We start from the raw sequence: 17,979 nt of genomic DNA, 5'->3' as shown, positions 1-17,979 counted from the left end.
GCTTTGGTTTGTCAAAAATGTACTGTGATTAATTGTAGGTTTAATCTCACCATTAAACAGTAAAATACCAATTGAAATGTATTAAATAAGTGGCATATTTTACATTTTCAAATATATTGATTTCAAATACAGCACAGATTATAATGTACACTGCTCTTTGTGTATTATTTTTATTACAGATATTTGTACTACAAAATAATAAACAGAAGTAGTATTTTTTCACTTTGCCTCATACAAGTACTGTATTGCAATCTCTTTATTGTGAAAGCATAATTTACAAATGTAGGTTTGTTTGTTTCATAAGTGAACTCAAAGGCAAAGCAAAATAACACTTCAGAGCAGTGGTAACCAAACTTTTTGGCATCACGACCCCTTTTGATTTTTGAGAAACCCTCACGTCCCCTCATCTCTTGTTTACCATCATCCAACTCCTCTTTAACAAAAAATTCAATTCATAATTTGAAATAAACACAAAAGCTTGATATAAAAATGTTATTTAAAATTAAAAATAAGCACAAATAATTTTTCTTGGCCCCTTGTGGTTGCCCGGTTCAGCCCCAGCTGGCCAGCTGCCTGAAACCCATGCCAGCCTCCAGAGCTGCCCGTGCCAGCCACCCGCCCACCTGAGACCTGCACTGCCAGAGCCGCCCAGCCAAGACCTGCATCACTGGGGCCAGCTACCCACTTGCCCGCCAGCCACTGGGGCCAGCTGTCCACCTGCCTGCCACCCACCCGAGCCCTACGCTACCAGGACCAGCTGCTCGTCCATTGGCCACCCACCCCATCCATGGGCTAGCTGCCTGAGCCTCCCACCCAAGTCCCACACTGCCAGGGCCAGTTGCCCACCCACCATCCCAAGCCGCCCAAGCCCCATGCTGCTGGGGCCAGCTGCCTGAGCCCTGCTCTGCCAGGGCCAGTTGCCTGAGCCCCACGTGTCCCGCAAAATGGCCAGCCACCCGAGTCCCGCAAGCCCTGCGAGCCTCCCACCTGAGCCCCTCTCCTGCCCTCCCACAAAGCCAGGCACCAACAGCCCCTGATCTAACTCCATCCTCCTCCTCCCCATCAACCCACACTCACTCTCATTTGCAGAAGGCAGCCAGCTCCACCTGGGTCTTTACCAGTTTCCTGCTTTCTATAGTGGCTGTGCTGGGTTACCCACATAAAATGGCAGGAGCTGAAAGCTGGAAGCGAAGGCTGGATCTTTCTTCAGGTGGGGAGATGATGAGGGGTGGGGCTGGGTCACCCCACACACACCCTGGAATTTCTTCATGCCTCCCCAGGGGGGCACACCCCCCCAGTTTGGGAAACCATGCTTTAGAGTCTATGAATCCACCCAGTCCTACTTCTTGTTCAGCCAATCACTAAGACTGTGTTTAGACTAGCCCCCAACTTTGAAGGCACCATGGTAGTTAGGGTGTTGTGAGATTACAAATGAAATGCTGTGGTGCATATGCAGCACTTCATTAGTCAAAATCTCCCCCACGGCAACTTCGAAGTGCCAGCTTGTGTGTAGCTGTGGGTCAGCCACGGGTACTTCAAAGTGCCCATGCTACTTCGGAGTCCCTTTACTCTTCAAAATTTTGAGGGACTTCAATGTAGTTCAGGCACTTCAAAGTACGTGCGGCTGACCCACAGCTACACGCAAGCCGTCACTTCAAAGTTTTGCTCTTCAAAGTTGCTGCAGGGGAGATTTAGCCTAAATAAGTGCTGCGTATGCACCACAGCATTTCATTAGTAATCTCCCAACACCCTAATTACCATGCCCCCTTTGAAGTTGGGGGCTAGCCTAGACACAGCCTAAGAGAAACAAGTTTGTTTACATTTACAGGAGATAATGCTCCCCACTTCTTATTTACAATGTCACTAGAAAGTGAAACTGGATTTTCATATGGCACTTTAACAACTGGGATTGTAAGGTATTTACGAGCCTTGTGTTGTAAACATTCATATGTCCCTTCATGCTTTGGCTACCGTGCCGGAAGACACGCTTCCATGCTGATGATACTTGTTAAAAAGAATAATGCGTTAATTAATTTTGTGACTGAACTTCTTGGGGGGAATTGCTTCTCCTGCTCTGTGTTTTATTCACATTCTGCCATATATTTCATGTTACAGCCATCTTAGAGGATCTTGTTCATTTTAAGGACACTTCACTGCAGATTTGACAAAATGCAAAGAAAGCTACAATGTGAGATTTCTAAAAATAAATACAGCACTGGACCCAAGATTTAAGAATCTGAAGTGTCATCCAAATTCTGAGGTGTGGAGCATGTTTTCAGAAATCTTAAAAGAGCAACACTGATGTGGAAACTACAGAACCCAAACCACTAGAAAAGAAAATCCACATTCTGCTAGTAGCATCTGCCGCAGATTAGGAAAATAAACAGGCATTGGTCTGCACTGCTTTGGATTGTTATTAAACAGAACCCATTATCAGCATGAAGGAATGTCCCCTGGAATGGTGGTTGAAGCATGAAGAGGCAAATGAATCTTTAGCACATCTGGCACATAAATATCTGGTAACACCCCTTCCAACAGTGCCATATGAATGCCTGTTCATACTTTCAGCTGACATTGAAACAAGAAGCAGGCATTGTTATCTCCTGCAAATGTAAACAAACTTTTTTATCTGAGGGTATGTTTAGATTGCTGAGGCCTGTGGGCAAAAAACATGCAAACTGTGCAAAACATTTGCATATCTTTTGCTGACAGCTCTGTTGGGAGAGTCTTTTCCAACATTTGTGCAGTCCATACAGGCCTAATGTTAGAAAAACCCCTTCTGTCGAGATATCCCTTCTTCTTCATGGAATGAGGTGTACAGGTATGTCAATAGAATGCTCCTGACTGGCAGAGCTCTTCTGCACTCTCTGTCCGCCGAAGCCTGCAGCCTAGACATAGCCTGAGTGATTTGATTGGCTGAAAAAGAAGTAATCCTGAGTGGACCTCTATGTGCTAAAGTTTTACATTTTTTATTTTTGAATATATTTATTTTTATATATAATTCTACATTTGTAACTTCAAATTGCATGATAAGGAGAATGTAGCACATTATTTGTACTAAGTGAATTAAAAATACTATTTCTTTTATGGTGCAAATATTTATAATAAAAAAAATATAAAGTGAGCAGAGTTTACCGTGCATTCTATGTGGTTACTGAAATCAACATATTTAACATGTGGAAAAAATTCAAAAATGTTTATACAGATGGTATTCTATTATTGTATAAGGGAAAGGTTAATCACACAATTAATCACAAATAATTTTAAGCACATAATTAATCACAATTAATTTTTAATTATGTGACAACCCTATTTATAGCCATTTTTTGCCTGAAATTCTAGTGAAAGGCAATATGGAATCTACATAATCGTCAAACGAGAAACCCATTAGCATATGTTTGTTACATTCTCCAATAGCAGTTTGGTCACTTAAAGAGGACACATTACAATTAAGTTAATCTTTCAAATAATTCACATAAATGACATTGTTTACTTACATAGACAGCTTCATCTGGCCCCAAATGAGTTTGATTTGACACAATGTTTTTGGCACCTTAATTCTACTGTATAGAATTTTACCTAGATTTGGAAAAATGTGTGAATTTACAACACTTATAACGAAACACTTAATTTACAATTTTTTTAACATTTTGGAAATGTTCCTTGAAAAAAATCAAGTTGGTAGTTAGAAATGAATAGATGGGAAAACAGAAAATATTGAAAACCTACTGCTGCTCCACCACCGTTGATGTGTTTAGATATGCAAACTTTTCTTAATCTGAAAGAAAATAGGGAGGTTAATAAAGCAATTTTTTTCTGCTAAGACACAATGGCTATGTCTACACTAGAGTGATCTGTTGACAATGGTTATGGTCAGAAGATATCTTCTGACAAAACTTCTGTTGGCAGATGGTGGCCACACACGAAAGCAGATAAAAAATGTGATCCGCTCTATTGACAGAGAACAGCCAGAGTTCCTTGCTGCTCTCTGTACAGAATGGACCCTGGAACCCTGTCACACAGGGTTGCATGGCCGGCAAGCCCCTCCAGGAGCTTTGGTGAGGTGTGCCCTTAAAGCTCCCTCCTGACCCATGTTCCCTGCCCATACTGAGGCTTGCTTACCTCCACAAGGGACAGAATAGTTACTGCAAGGCTCACATGCTTTCTGTAAGAGTTTGTGCTTTCCTGATAGCCATGGTGACAGAGTAGCCCCTGGGGGTGTGGGGCTTCCATAGGCCCCACATGTGGATGCTGCAGCTTCTGCTGCACTTCATCCTAGCTGCCTTTCTCTTCCTCTGGGGGGACAAGCCTGGCATCAGCTTTCAGGAGCATGCCATGGCTGCTGCACGGGCTCAGCTGTGCTTGCCCTCTCGGTTGCTCTGGCTGGTCTGGAGGTACACCACCAGTTCTGCCTGGTCATGGGGTACTTGGATGACCAGCAGTGGCTCCAGAACTTCCACATATGAAAGGCCACTTTCCTGGAGCTCTGCACCTGGCTCGCCCCCACCTTCTGGAAACAGGATTCCCGGCTGTGGCCCACCATCCCCCTGGGGAAGCAGGCTGCCATTGGCTATAGAAGCTTACTTACTCCCTTACAGATACTGCGGGAACCAGTTTGGCATAGGGAAGTCCACTGTCAGGGTCATCCTCACGCAGGCAAGGCTCTCTTGATGTGTACAAAGGGTGGTCAGGCTGGACACACAACACAGGGGTGTTCTGCAACTCCAGCCTGTGCTGGAGAATGGAGGCAGGGACCTACGTCCCTGGCTGGGAGCTGGTGGTTGGGGATGTGAACATGCCATTGTGCATTGTAGGGGATGCCACCTACCCCACTCATGTCCTGGCTCATGAGGCTGTACACCAGCCACTTGGACCCAAGCCAGGAACTGTTTAACACCCACCTAAACCGAGCACAGAACCAGCCAGAGTGGGCCTTCGGCCATCTCAATGAATGTTTTACATGCTTCCTCACCTGGCTAGACGTGGGGGATCATAATGTTCCCCAGTTTGTGGCTGCATGCTGTGTCCTCCACAACCTTGTGTAGGGAAAGAGTGAAGCCTTCCTCCCAGGGTAGGGGGCAGATGCCGGTCATGGCTATGAGCAGCCGGGTGCATCTGTGGTCTTCCAGGCTCATCAGGACATGGTGTGTATCTGGGAGGCCCTGAAGGAGGATGTCTCCCTGGCCCCCAACGACCCTCCCCAGGGCAGCCCCTGAAGGGGCCTTGGGCCTGAAGACCTACCCTGACCTCACCACACCCCTCTTGTCATCCACTCAGTCCTCCCTGACTCCTCCCAAGTGGAGAGTTATGTAGGGGTGGTGAATCAGGAACTTTGTACTGAACACAGCAAAACTAGTTAGAAACAAATGTTGTAATAGAAAACTATATACAATTGCAGTACCAGATAACTATATACAGTGTGAGGGGACAGTTGGGATGAAGAGACATCAGAACTTGGTTGGGGGAGCTTGTGATAAAGGGTGGGGGGCATCAATCCAGGAAGGGTCAGGGTCCGAGACCCCACTGGGGAGTGATACCCCAAGCTGCGTTAGCTTTGGCATCCGCTCCTGCTGTGGTTTTGGGATCCCTGTTGGGGCTGGGAAGGGGGCCGAAAGCATGGGGAGGTATGATGGCAGTGTGGCTGGAGAAGGGTTGGGCTCGGCGGAGGGAGCAGAGAGGGCCTGGGCGGCAGGAGGGGTGGGCATGGCAGAGAGGGCCTGGGCAGAAGCAGGGCCATGGCAATCACCATCATGGAGGCATGGGGGCTCCCCAGTGCCTCGACAGGGTGCACCACCTCTTGGAGGATGGATAGTGGGGCAGGGGCAGGGGGCGTGGGGCGTGGTGGCCCGGGGAGCAGGTGTGGCAACCATGGATGGCTGGGCCAAGTGGTCCCACCAGATGCCAGTGATGGTGTCTAAGTGGGACACCAGTTGGCTCCAGGCCCATGTTTGCCACTTCCAGTCTTCCCACAGCCTCTGCTCCAAGAGGTTGGTGAGCCTCCAGAAGGTGGCTGTGTGGGCCCTCTGAAAGTTGTCATTGCCCCATCAACAGCCCCTCTGGCTGAGGGCCTGCCCTTGTCATAATGGGGTGCCCCCTGGCACTGGTGCCAGTCCTGGGCTGCCTGGTTCTGGTACTGGGATGGGGCTGGACAGCCAGCCCTGGCAGGGAGATGGGGCCGGCCTGGCTCTCAGATGACGCAGCTGTAAGGAAAACAAGGAGCAGAGACAGTGAGTCATTTATACAACTAAGGTCCTGCCCCCCATGGTGAGCAACAGCCACCACCCCCAGGCCAAATGATGGGGACATCCTCAGAGCACTGGTATGTGTGCCCTGCATGTTGGGCCCTCTCCCATGGGGACTCCCTAGTGCCTCAGGGACTGGGCTGACCAATTCCCCCCACCCCACTTAAAGGGATAGCGGCCAAAGGGGCATGTCCAGCTACAGAGCAGTCCCCACAATGGTGGCAGGTGAGCCGAGAGCAGCCTGACCCTTCCCCCCACGTGTGTGGCTCACAATGCTGTCCACAGGAGTAAGTGCTGCCTCCAACCTGCAGGCATGCCCATGTGCTGGGAGTCACACTCCTCGGTGTATCTGGGATCAGGCCAGTGCCCATGTGGCTCACATTCTTCCAGCCATGGCAGGTGCTGGCAGGGCCCCCCCCCGGGCCTGGCGCTCATTCAGCCTCCCATGATGCTGGCAGCAGGTTGGCGCCCATGCTTGGAGGCTGCCTGCTGAGTCTGGATGGGACACACTGCCTTGCACATGGTTGCATATGCTGGGACCTCAGCATGAGATCACACCAGGGCTGGCCAGGTGACTCTTGCAGCAAACCCTGTCTGAGCCCGTCCCCCTACACCCTTCAACAGGTCCAGGGTGGCCTGACTCGAGTGGCCCAAGTCCAGAGTGATGATGAGTGTGTCCTCACTGTTCTTGGACCACGTGTCCACCTCCAGCCAGGCCTCGGGCTATTCCTTCTACTCCTCCTCTGGCTATGTCGGTGGGCTGATGCCTCCTCTGCCGTGTCCACCAGTATGGTCAGGGAGAAAGTGTCTTCACCCCTTGCCTGACAAGGCATTTGTAATGTGGATGCTCCCCAGATTTTGTTGACAAAACTCTCTAGTGTAGACAGAGTCAATGTAATTACTGGGCCTTGGGACAACTGGTGCATCTATATTTCCATTTGTCTGTTAGAGAACCCTTCAATCTGACTAGAACTGCACACGTTTTATCATAGGTTAAGACAGCAGAGGGCTCCCTTGAGTTTTATTTGGCATACCTAATGCTGTAAACAACTACCTTGCATTTCTGAGAAGCATGCAGGGAGCTTTTAAGTTTGATCTCTGAAGAAGGAAACACATCAGCAGCTTTCCTGCCTTATGGAAAAAAAAATAAATCTCAAATTTAGAGGAACAAACTGAATTATCTTCATATGTTTGTGGTGAAGCTCTGTTTGGAGGAAACTGGATGAAGCAAGCAGTGATTGGTGATTATGTATCAGTGAGTGTTTTACAAAGATCCTTTAAGGAAATATGGATCCTATGAATTCAGAAAGGCAGTTATTATGGCAATTTGTGTGGCTAAATAACTAGGGTTTTTAAATAAACCTATATAGTGATGAAAGGCTGGGGGGTCTTGGCATCTTTTCCCCTTTGTCTAGACCAGAGTGCCTGTTTTCTGTACCAACAGGATCCCCAAAAATGGCTTTTCTTTCTGCCCTAACATTTCTAAAACTAGGGAAACACCCACCACACTTTTTAAAGTGCTGAAGTTTAGGAGGTAGTCTTCTTTACTTGTCCTGTTGCAGGATCATGATGGTTCTATTGGCAAAAGACAAGTAACCTCTGTCTTTAAAGCTGTGGTCTCCCATATGCTGTCCATTTGCCACGTGTGGTGAATTGGACAATGCAGTGTGGTGAAGTGGCTCATTAGAGCTGCACACATGGAGCGCCCTCTGCCCCTCCGTGCACACTCCCCGTGACTTGGTGAGATGAGTGCGTGGTGGCAGTGGTGGAGGTGGCTCCTTCTGCAGCTTTCTCGGGGCAGTGGGCATGGCTCAGGGCAGCTCACGTGGCTTGCACGGCTCTGGTGGCAGCTCTGGTCAGTCACTGGCAATTTGTGTGGAGGGGGTGGGGGAGTAGTGTGCCTGGCTCAGGGGGTGCATGGCTAGTGGGGGTGTGTGGTGATTACAAAATTTGGTTGTGGACACCACTGCTTTAAGGAGTGTGAGGAAGGGAAGTCAGTTTAGACGAAGTTCGTTATACAGCATGAAAACACGAAGTTGGAAGCAAAATTGCCACAATAAAATCAAATTAAACCCCCCTCTGATTGCATTAGTTAGGGTAATTGTAGCAATTGTATGCAAATTGCTGTACCCTTGAACCTGCCAAACAGAAAATCCAATCTGAATGCTTTAGCCGAATGTATTTAGAATATGTTGAAATAAAACAGAATTAAAATGTATTATCTAGATCTAATTGAGTGTGTGCTAGCTGGTCTAGGTTTAATGAGAAATGTTTATAAGAGAGATGGCTCCATAAACTTTTGCCCTCTATGCGAAAATAGTCCTTCGTAGATTAAAGGATTTAGCGAAAGAATGGTTGAAAATGGAGCAATTGAGCTGTCCTCTCAAATAATAGCATGTTGGGCTTTATATTCCAAAGTGGTATATTTTTCAAGGGCGTGTTTAAATTTCACAACAGAGTATTGGAAAGGACCCTCTTTTGAACTGAATAGCAGCCTTCCTAAAGGGGAAAGAGAGAGCAGTTTGAAAGGAGGATTACTAAAATTACAAGTTATAAAGTGTGTCTAGTAGGTAAGGGGGAGGGAAGGAAGACATACAAGAGATGCACACAAGTACACTTCTGCACAGAGTGTATTAACATGGTGCAGTAACTATAAGGTGTGAGCACTATAGGAGTTAGACCGGAAACAAACTGAGGTTGGGTCTACACTTACCTTGAATATCGATGAATGCTATGCAAATTTAGGTATGCCAATTGCATACCAAAAAATCGACTTTGCAGCCGTTGATATTCGTCCATGTCCTCACTGCAGAATGCCAACAGGTGCCCTCCTCCCACTGACATTCCTTAATCCTTGCGGCTCACAAGGAGTTCTGGGGTCAATACTGACTCTGGAACGTGCCGTTTTACGCATGCACGAAACAGCGCCCTGGAAGATCAAACCTAAGCATTTGATATCCGTGGCAAGTGTAGACCCAGCCCGCTAGGCGGGACTGGGAGGTCCAAAACCCATGCTTCCAGAAGATGCTAATGATGCATGTGACACCTATTGCAGTTAGTTATTTCACCTTGCACACGCCTTGGGGAAGGCATCTTGCATTTTCTGTACCTGCCACATTCTGTCAGCGCCCAAGAGAACACAGCCACGGGTTATACAACCACTAACAGCCCCACCAGGCTTGCCCAGTGGAGGGCGATCCATACCTCTGCCGCCCCCATGCAGCTGGCGGATGCGCTGCAGGAGGCACGTAGGGCTGGGTGACAAAGCCCCGCGGACTAGCTGCTTTAATCGTCTCGGTTAGAAGTCCGTTGGGTGCATTATTTCTCGCAGAGACAAAGGAGCGCGTAGCGGGCTGAGCTGGCAGGCTTCCCCGAGTGGCGGAGGCAAGCGCGCCTTCCAGCCAGCAGCAGGCGGGCAGCGGCTTGCCTGGCAAGTCCCCCTCGCTCGGGCCGCAGGGCACGGCTGGGGCGTTTGGGTTCCACTTTCCAAGTGCGAGGAGCTAGGGAAAAGGGGACCCTGCCTCCGTCCCCCGCTCGGCAGCCAGGAACCGGGGCGCCCCGGAGCAGACAGCTCCTAGCTTCCCTCCTGCCGCGGCGAGGGAGCCACGCTCGCTCAGAGGGGGCTGCTACAGCGGAGGCGGGGCGTCTCCACGGGCCCCTGGCTGACTTCTCCTCCCTGCCCCACCCCCTGCCCGTGGAGAGCCCCGCGGGGAAGGCGGGGTCGGGATTGCGCGCGTGCCCTCCCGCCCGCCCCTTGCTCCCCCGCGGCTCCTCGCTGGCGTGGGCGCGCGGCCCGCTGCGGCGTCCCTCCGGATTAGCGCGTTCACACTGTGCCTGCGCGGCGGCGGCGGCGGCGGCGGCGACGGCAGGTGGGGGGGGGGCGGCTAGTATAGCCCGTCCTTTCGCCTCCCCCTTCCCCGGCTGCCCCTCCCTCCCGGTGTCACCCTTGAAAAGCCAGAGCCCGCCCGCGGCCAGGAGAGCCCGGCAACTTTGAGCGGGCTGGGTGGAGTGCCGGAGCCGCCGCTCCCCGCTCCCGCCGGCTTGGGCCAGTGTGGGGGGGTGTCCGTCCGGCGGGGCGAGAGCCACCGCCAGCCACCCCGGGGGCTTTGGTCGCGCCTGGGATTCGCCGGCCAGGCAGCGCCTCGCCCTGCCGCCAACCAGCGCCGGGAGTTTGGGGCGGGCGCGCCGCGCGCTGCCAGCGGCCGGGGGAGCGGAGCGAGACTAGCAACCCCCCATTGCACCGCCCCCCCCGAGTGCCCCCAGTGCTGCGGGCGGGCAGGCTGCCGCCCCCCGCCCCCGGGCCTGAGAGGAGGTCGCGGCGGGGAGCGCGGTCTGCGGATGCCGCTTCGCGCCGCGCTCTGCAGGCAGCGGGCGGCAGCCCGGCGGCGGCAGTAGCGGCGGCGGCAGCTATGGGAGCCGGCTGCTGAGGGCCGGCCAGCCGCGGGGAAGGCGTCAGGAGCCGTTCGGGGGAGGGGGCCCGTGCGCCGGGCCGCGGGTGCCCCCTGGGTGCAGTTGCGGCCGGAGGAGGGTCTCACTCGCCTGTCCGTGGCGCTCGGGGATGGGGCCCCGCCGCGGCTGATCCCCAGCGACCGCCCAGCCCGGCTCTCCGCTCCGGCCGGGAGCAGCCATGGCCGCGGCCATCGCCAGCGGCTTGATCCGCCAGAAGCGGCAGGCGAGGGAGCAGCACTGGGACCGACCCTCGGCCAGCAGGAGGCGGAGCAGCCCCAGCAAGAACCGCGGGCTCTGCAACGGGAACCTGGTGGATATCTTCTCCAAGGTCCGCATCTTCGGGCTCAAGAAGAGACGGTTGCGGCGCCAAGGTGTGTCTGTGTGTCTGCCCCTCTCTGTCTGTCTGCCCCCCCCCCGGAGCCGGGAGTGGGGGCAACCTGTAGCGAGCCACTGCCGGGCCAGCAGCTGGGCAAGTTCCTCTGCCATCTCCCTGCTAGCGCCTGCCCCAGCCCCGATCGCCGGGCGTTTATCTGGCCTGCTAGCCCGGCCACATCCTGCCTGGTACGCTGGGGGGAGAGACACGCGGACAGGTGATCGCGGAGCCCACAGACCCTCAAAGCGGTGGCCCCTTGTGATCTGTCCAGCTGTTGGCCAGGAAAGTTTCTTACTGCCGGAATACGCCTGCTCAGTAATGCGGTGCACTGGAGCATGCAGAACGCTTGCCCTGGGTGTTGGCTTTAGCCTAGTAGAATCCCTCCAAGAGGCGTTAGTGTGATGTCCTCTTCACTTCCCTGCACGAGTTGCCTTCCCGTGTAACGCGAAGTCTTTTGAATTTCGCTCCCATTCACAAAGCGTCTTACAGGCAGTACAGAGACAGATGAGCAGCAGTTCAGATGTATTTTAATGCCCTGTACTAATCAGGATGTAATTTATATATAAAGCAAGGTTTCCTCAAATGCTGGTCTAGTTAGAAGAACAAAGCAATGCCTACAATTGATAGGTCACCCTTTTTTTTAATTAAAGTGCCTTAGTGATTTAGCTTTACAAGGCAAAGTCAAAATATTAATTGCAATAGGGATAGAGTTAAATGCCTTACGTGATGCTGTGGCTACATAATAAGGGCTGTAATACCCACAGCATATTAATCTTTGTTTATAAAGGAGAAATAGTACAATAAGTTATACTGCTTCTACATGTGCTGTGTCTGACAAAGCAACCTCAGTGAACTATCCTTAATGATTCTTTTCCTTATGCTGTGTGCTTCATTGTACTGGCACTATGACTGTCTTTTCTAGACATCCATTCTTAACAGTTAAGTAGGAAAAAAATCATTTCAGTATTATGCAATTAGGAAGTACATCATAGTAGTGCCTATAACGACTAGGAGGGATATTATCAGATGCTTCACAAACTCAAATTGTGTGTGTGTGTGTGTGTGTGTGTGTAAAAACACTTATTAAATTAGGGCCCCAATATAAAATCTGTGGGTTATGATAATTTTATCCTGTAGATTACAGCATATTCAATAAATAGAGGAATTCAAAATTATTCTGGTAGCATGATTACATTTTTTCAGTGATCTGTGTTAAAAGTATTAAACCATATGAAATATGAATATTTGAGTTTCTTAATTTGATTGCCCAATTAAAGAGTATTTTTCCATTAAAACACAGGGATATTTGATTAAAGGATGAAGATATTTAAATAAACACCTTCAAACGCAAGAAGCCTATCAGTCAGTGCTATAGTAAAAAAATAAATTCTTTCTGAATAGATTAGAGGATGTTTCTTCCATCCTGTGCTCTAATGTAATCTGTATAATGTGTGGAAATAACTATACATCCATTTTAATTTTGTCTAGAGTCAGAGTTGTTGGTAAACTATTTTTATAGCTGTTGAATAACTAAGACATAAGAATTGACTTTGGGCTGGTCCATTTTTCTTTCTCTTTCTATATATCATATTTGAAATAACATCTTAATTTTTCGATTAAGTAATTTCTTAACTATAGATTTATAATTTACTGTTACCAGATAAATTGTCTGTTTTATAATAACCATTTGTGGAATATATCTTTTGTAGTTGGTTGTCAAGTTTCCTAAGGTTTCCTTTAATATATTCTCTTACTGAAAGATAGTTTTTGGTCAGCTATGCATTTCATACTCTAGCAAAACTCTTATTGAATTCAGTGAGACTAGAGAGTGATAAGCACTTCACAGCATTAGATGCCAAGCATTTCCACACTTAGGAGATGCCTCAAGTAAAATTCTTTATTTGGTATCATGAATTTTTCATAGTGTAGTCAGTAATGCTCTGGAAATTGGTCATAACTAAACTAAATTGTAATATAACCTAAATTCTCTCACATTAGCACCATTGGTTTCAATCGAAGTATTTGTTTTCAGGATCAGGATCCTGTTAGTACTGCTGGCTTCAGTGGCAATATTTGAAGGCAGGATCAGGCCCTTTGTGTTCACATTAGTAGCTTTGTAAAGGCTTATTTATCCAGCCATGCATGTTAACAGCACAAATTCATTATTCAGATATGAAACTTCATGCTGAAAATAAAATCAGTTTTCTGTGCTTGAGTGAGGGGGCAGTGATCATGCATAAGGTATTGGGTATACCTGTGGATTCAAAGTTACATACATGAAGTAGATAAAGCAGGGAAAGATAAAGTGTGGAAAATGAAGGGCAAATTTCATGACTTACATATCCTGAATCATAGAAAAATTAAAATATCTATTTGTGAAACAAATAGGCATTTCATTCAGTTCAGTGATTACACAAATCAGAAAAATCAAGAGTACCACTGATACTTGATTAGTCTGTACGTAAGGCCATCAGATTGTTCATTGAAACTTATTGATGAGACCATGAAACAAGAGACTTCTGCTAAGCAAAATGAGATGATTTCCCTAACTTCTGTTGTCAGATGTGTGCAATGGGAATTCTCCAAATAAATCTTACCTAAATGATGTACAAAGTGTCATGGGAACAAAGAGTGAAAAATGGGCCACTCGAGACCTGACAAGCAGACTCCTTCATTTGCTCCTGTTGGCTAATATAAGAGTAGAAGTATGCAACAATTGTCCTTTATTTATGATATTCAAACCTAACATACGTCACTCATTCTAAACAAAATGTAATTCTGACTCTTACAAAGAGCTATATGGAAAACAAAAGTATATTCATATTTTAAATTAACAGACATCAAACTAATAAAAACAGCTTGAGAGGAATGCTGGTTTTTTTCCCCCTCCCCCAAGAAAGCCTCCTGATACTTTGCCTTGGTTGGCTGATACTGCTTTGTGAACAAATGATGTGATTCCGAAGACATAATATATTAAAGGCTAGATATTCTTTCCCATAGAGGTGATTCTCTGTAGCTGAGTTTAAATTTCTGCCCTGGGTTGTCCCTCCATGGACATGCTGTAGTAGTTTATAATGTAAGGATACAGAAAGGAAAATGGTAAACATTCTAATTTACATTTACTGGTATATAGGCCATCATGACAAATGTAACTGTGTTTTGGTTCAAATACCTTTTTTCAGTAATTCTGAGTAATGTGTCTTAACTCTATAGTTAAATTGTTATCTGTGGGAGAATTGCCTTATAAACTCTTGAGTGGACAAACTGCAATAATGTACCACACAGCTTTGATTCATGATGTTTAGTTATATTATAATGTCTTTAATTTCTCCTAACTGCCACCTGATGAAGAAATCACTGGCATTAATTTCCTGGTTCACTTCAAGCCAAAATCTGTGCTGTGACATTGATGCCAAACATGTATTAATAATAATGCACCCTTTTCACTTTGAATTAGAGTACCAGGTAGTTTAATTCCATTTATTCTCCAGATTCAGTTAATGCAATACCACAATTACACAGAGGACTGACAGATAAGAATTTGGAAGGGTTCATGTTGTGTGGAACCTGCCTGTAACCAGACTCTGAAATGATAAACAGAAAATAAATTCCTGTGCCTTAGCTCATGCAATTGCATTACATATAAAGTGTATGATTTCACTCTGTCCACTTGTCCCTTTTGTATCCTTAGCTTCTCATTATCCTATATTTTAATCTATATAACTATAGGCTTTACTGCTCCCCCAAGTTGTGTCTGGTTAATTAGATCTCTTCAGATTAGTCCTCTGTGTAGCATTCATCTTTTCAAAGGTTTAAAAATGACTGTACTATATGTACTATAGTAATATATATATATAACACTTTCAGAGAATCTATTGACTTCAGTTGTTAAGACATTGTTAGACTTTTAGGTTTATTTTTTCTGAATGTATAACAGCATTATATCACTTGAAACAGTGTCTTTTGGGACAAATTAATATGCTGATGGGGTTGATGAAGCAGATGTGAGAGTGTCTTCACAACCTAGTAAGTAACATAATTATCAGAAAATGTAATACCTGAAGTGGTGTTTTTGTTTTTTTTGTGTGTGTTTTTTTGTTTTGTTTTCCTTTTGTAAAGCTAAAAGCAAGACCCATTTCTGTATACGTATGTAAACTAATTTATTTCATATTCTACAAATCAGAACACTTCATTTATAGCTAGAATTCCTAAGAAGTTAAGATCAGTGTGGAAGCTGTTGGTCTACCTAAATGTGTACAACGTGGCATGGCTTTTCTAACCGAGGGTCTCACCTTAAGAATTCATTCTTTTTGACCACCCATCAAAAGCCATTTTTAGCAGTTCTTCTTGTATAGAAATGTAAAGCCCATTTATTTTGCCAAGTATTTGACTGACTTTGTTTTTAACTGTGTTTGAATCTCTTCAAATGCAGTGCCTAGTTGCCAAGGTGACAGGCACTGTAAGCCTTTTTTTGTGATAAAATATGTAAAAAAAAAAAATTTAAATTTTTTCTTTTCAAATGCTTCTGAATATCTCCATTGAAAAACTATGACACAAAACATACAAATATGTTGCTTCCAATATTGGTATGTTCATTTTCATTTGTTAAAATTTATTTTGTGACAGTTTGATTTTAAATTGAATATCAAGGCCTTTCCCAGGCAAAACTCTTTCCACAGAGTGGGAAGCTCTTCTGTTTTTTTTTGTTTTGTTTTTGTTTTTTTGTTTTTAAAGAAAAAGTGGGGGAGTGGTTTTGAAAAATATGTATCAAAGCTATATACATGTTGTTTATACTAATTTGCATTCAGCACAATCAACTTGGCTGAGGTTATGCACGGCTTATTCTGTCCCCCATATTGAACTGTAACAGAGAGATAGCTGTGTTAGTCTGTATTCTATAAAAACAAGAAAGCACTTAGTCTGTCCCACGAAAGCTCATCACCTAATAAATTATTGTTAGTCTTTAAAATGCTACATGACTGCTTTTTTGTTTTGCTAGTATTGAGCTGTTACTGGTGGATGTAACAATGGTACACAGCCAATGATGTGATTTTAAAAGGAGAAGGAAATGAAAAAAGTTATTTCCACCTTTACAACTGTAATGTAATTTTAGATGATAAGGGATTTACAGTAATGTTTCACTTCATATTGGCTTTAAATCCTGACTTACAATAGCAGTGTTCAGTGCGACCATTCAACACACGGGATCAAGTGCCCTATATCATTACAAAATATCGCATCTTGTTAATATAACTCAGGAACAAAAGGACAGAAATATAACTATCATACCATCTTAAAAATATTAGGTGAAAGTAGAAAAAAGATAGAAGCATTTTGGCATTGTATGTTTGATAAACACTCGTCAATATTAGACTTCATTGGACTTTCCCAAAGGTTACTTAAGGTTTAAAAAAGTCTATATTTATCTGGCATCACTTTTTCTCTGTGGCTGCAGATTGCCAGTATGTGGTAATGTTTTTTGTCTTTTCCTTCTTTCTGAAGTAGGCTGGTACACTTGAATTTATACTAGCTATCCTGAATGTCCTATTGGAGTAAAGGAGATTTCAAAATTACCTCATTCTGAAAGACTGCTCTTTTCTTTACACTCTTATTCTCTTCACTTCCTTACTCCCTGCAATTGCTGGTTCATTTGTAACAAATACTACGTTGTAGGAGTTCTTCCAAAGTTCTGAGAGTCTGGATCCTGTCAAGTACCAGGTCAGGCTTCCCTCTTGTTATTTAAAAAAAATAAATAAATCATGTGACCATTGTGGTCTGTCATGACTTGGATGACACTTCAAATCTGTCAATGCTCATTTGCCTTGGAAATAAAATGCTTCATAAATTTACTTTTTTGTGAACTTATGCTTGCCTTTGCTGACCCACATATTGAAATAAAAAATGAACAATCTTTTTAAGGACTCTCAGTTGCAAAGACTTTTTAAAAAGAAACCTGTATGGGAAATGATTAAAGTTTATTTATATATTTTTAAAAATCTGACCAAGAGAGGTGCTAAGGCAAATGTTACAATCCACAGTTATTGGCTTATTATGGAGGAGAATGACATAGCCAATTTTGGGTTCTGGTTGGCATTCAATCAAAGGACCTTTTTGTTTTTCATGAGCCATAAAGTGTATCTTCCAGAACTTAAGGAATATAACCTGTAAGTAGAGATGCAGTTTTTTTAGAATATTTTGAAGTAAGCCTGTTTAATAGTTTGTTATAAAGAAATACAATGGGCCATCAAAAAGGGTTTTTAAAGTCATAATTTTTCAGGCCTTTTAACTTAAACTGTGGACTCCAGAAAGCTTTGAATTTGTGCAAAATTAGGTATGTCTCATCTTACAACATTTTAAAATTAAGTAATCCAAAAGACAAAAAGGGTTAGCATTTTTAAATTTAACTTGTGCAATGAGTAACTGACATAATGGCTGTGTCTACACTAGCAAGTTCTTTTGAAAGATTTTTCGAAAGAAGGGGGCTGTTTTGAAAGATCCTGCAGAGTGTCTACACACAAACCCTGTGTCTACGTGAGCATGTTAATGAGCAGGTTTGAAATCAGCTAATGAGGCACTACCATGAATATGCAGCACCTCATTAGCATAATGGCAGCTGCGGCAATTCAGAAGTGTGGTTTTCGAATTGCGTGCCGCCTGTGGAGACGGGGACCTTCTGAAAGGACTCCCCCCCAGTTTTTGAATGCCCCTTCTTCCTAACATCAGATAGGAAGAAGGGGCTTTCAAAAACTGGGGGGGTCCTTTTGGAAGGTCCGCATCTCCATGGGCGGTCCGTGATTCAAAAACCACACTTTTGAATTGCTGCAGCCGCCATTATGCTAATGAGGTGCTGCATATTCGTGGTAGCGCCTCATTAGCATCTTTTGAACCCCCTCATTAAAATGCCTCTTCTGAGAG

General features: G+C 45.6%; 1 protein-coding gene across 3 annotated transcripts in view; it reads left to right on the top strand.

Moving 5' to 3' along the window:
* FGF14 (fibroblast growth factor 14) overlaps window positions 1–17,979 on the top strand; it is a 659,990-nt gene that overhangs the window by 441,458 nt on the left and 200,553 nt on the right. The window contains exon 1 of one of the 3 annotated variants that reach the window (XM_074983159.1): window positions 10,870–11,062. The exons of the other annotated variants lie outside the window; for them this stretch is intronic. Coding sequence (XP_074839260.1) covers window positions 10,870–11,062 — 193 coding nt within the window. Of the gene's footprint in view, window positions 1–10,869; window positions 11,063–17,979 lie in introns of those variants that run through there. 3 annotated transcript variants of the gene reach the window in all.

The sequence above is a fragment of the Carettochelys insculpta genome, chromosome 1, assembly GCF_033958435.1.
Source record: "Carettochelys insculpta isolate YL-2023 chromosome 1, ASM3395843v1, whole genome shotgun sequence".
NCBI lineage: Eukaryota > Metazoa > Chordata > Testudines > Carettochelyidae > Carettochelys > Carettochelys insculpta.
Note: the sequence above shows the minus strand (reverse complement) of the source record. Positions and strands in the feature narration are given on the sequence as shown.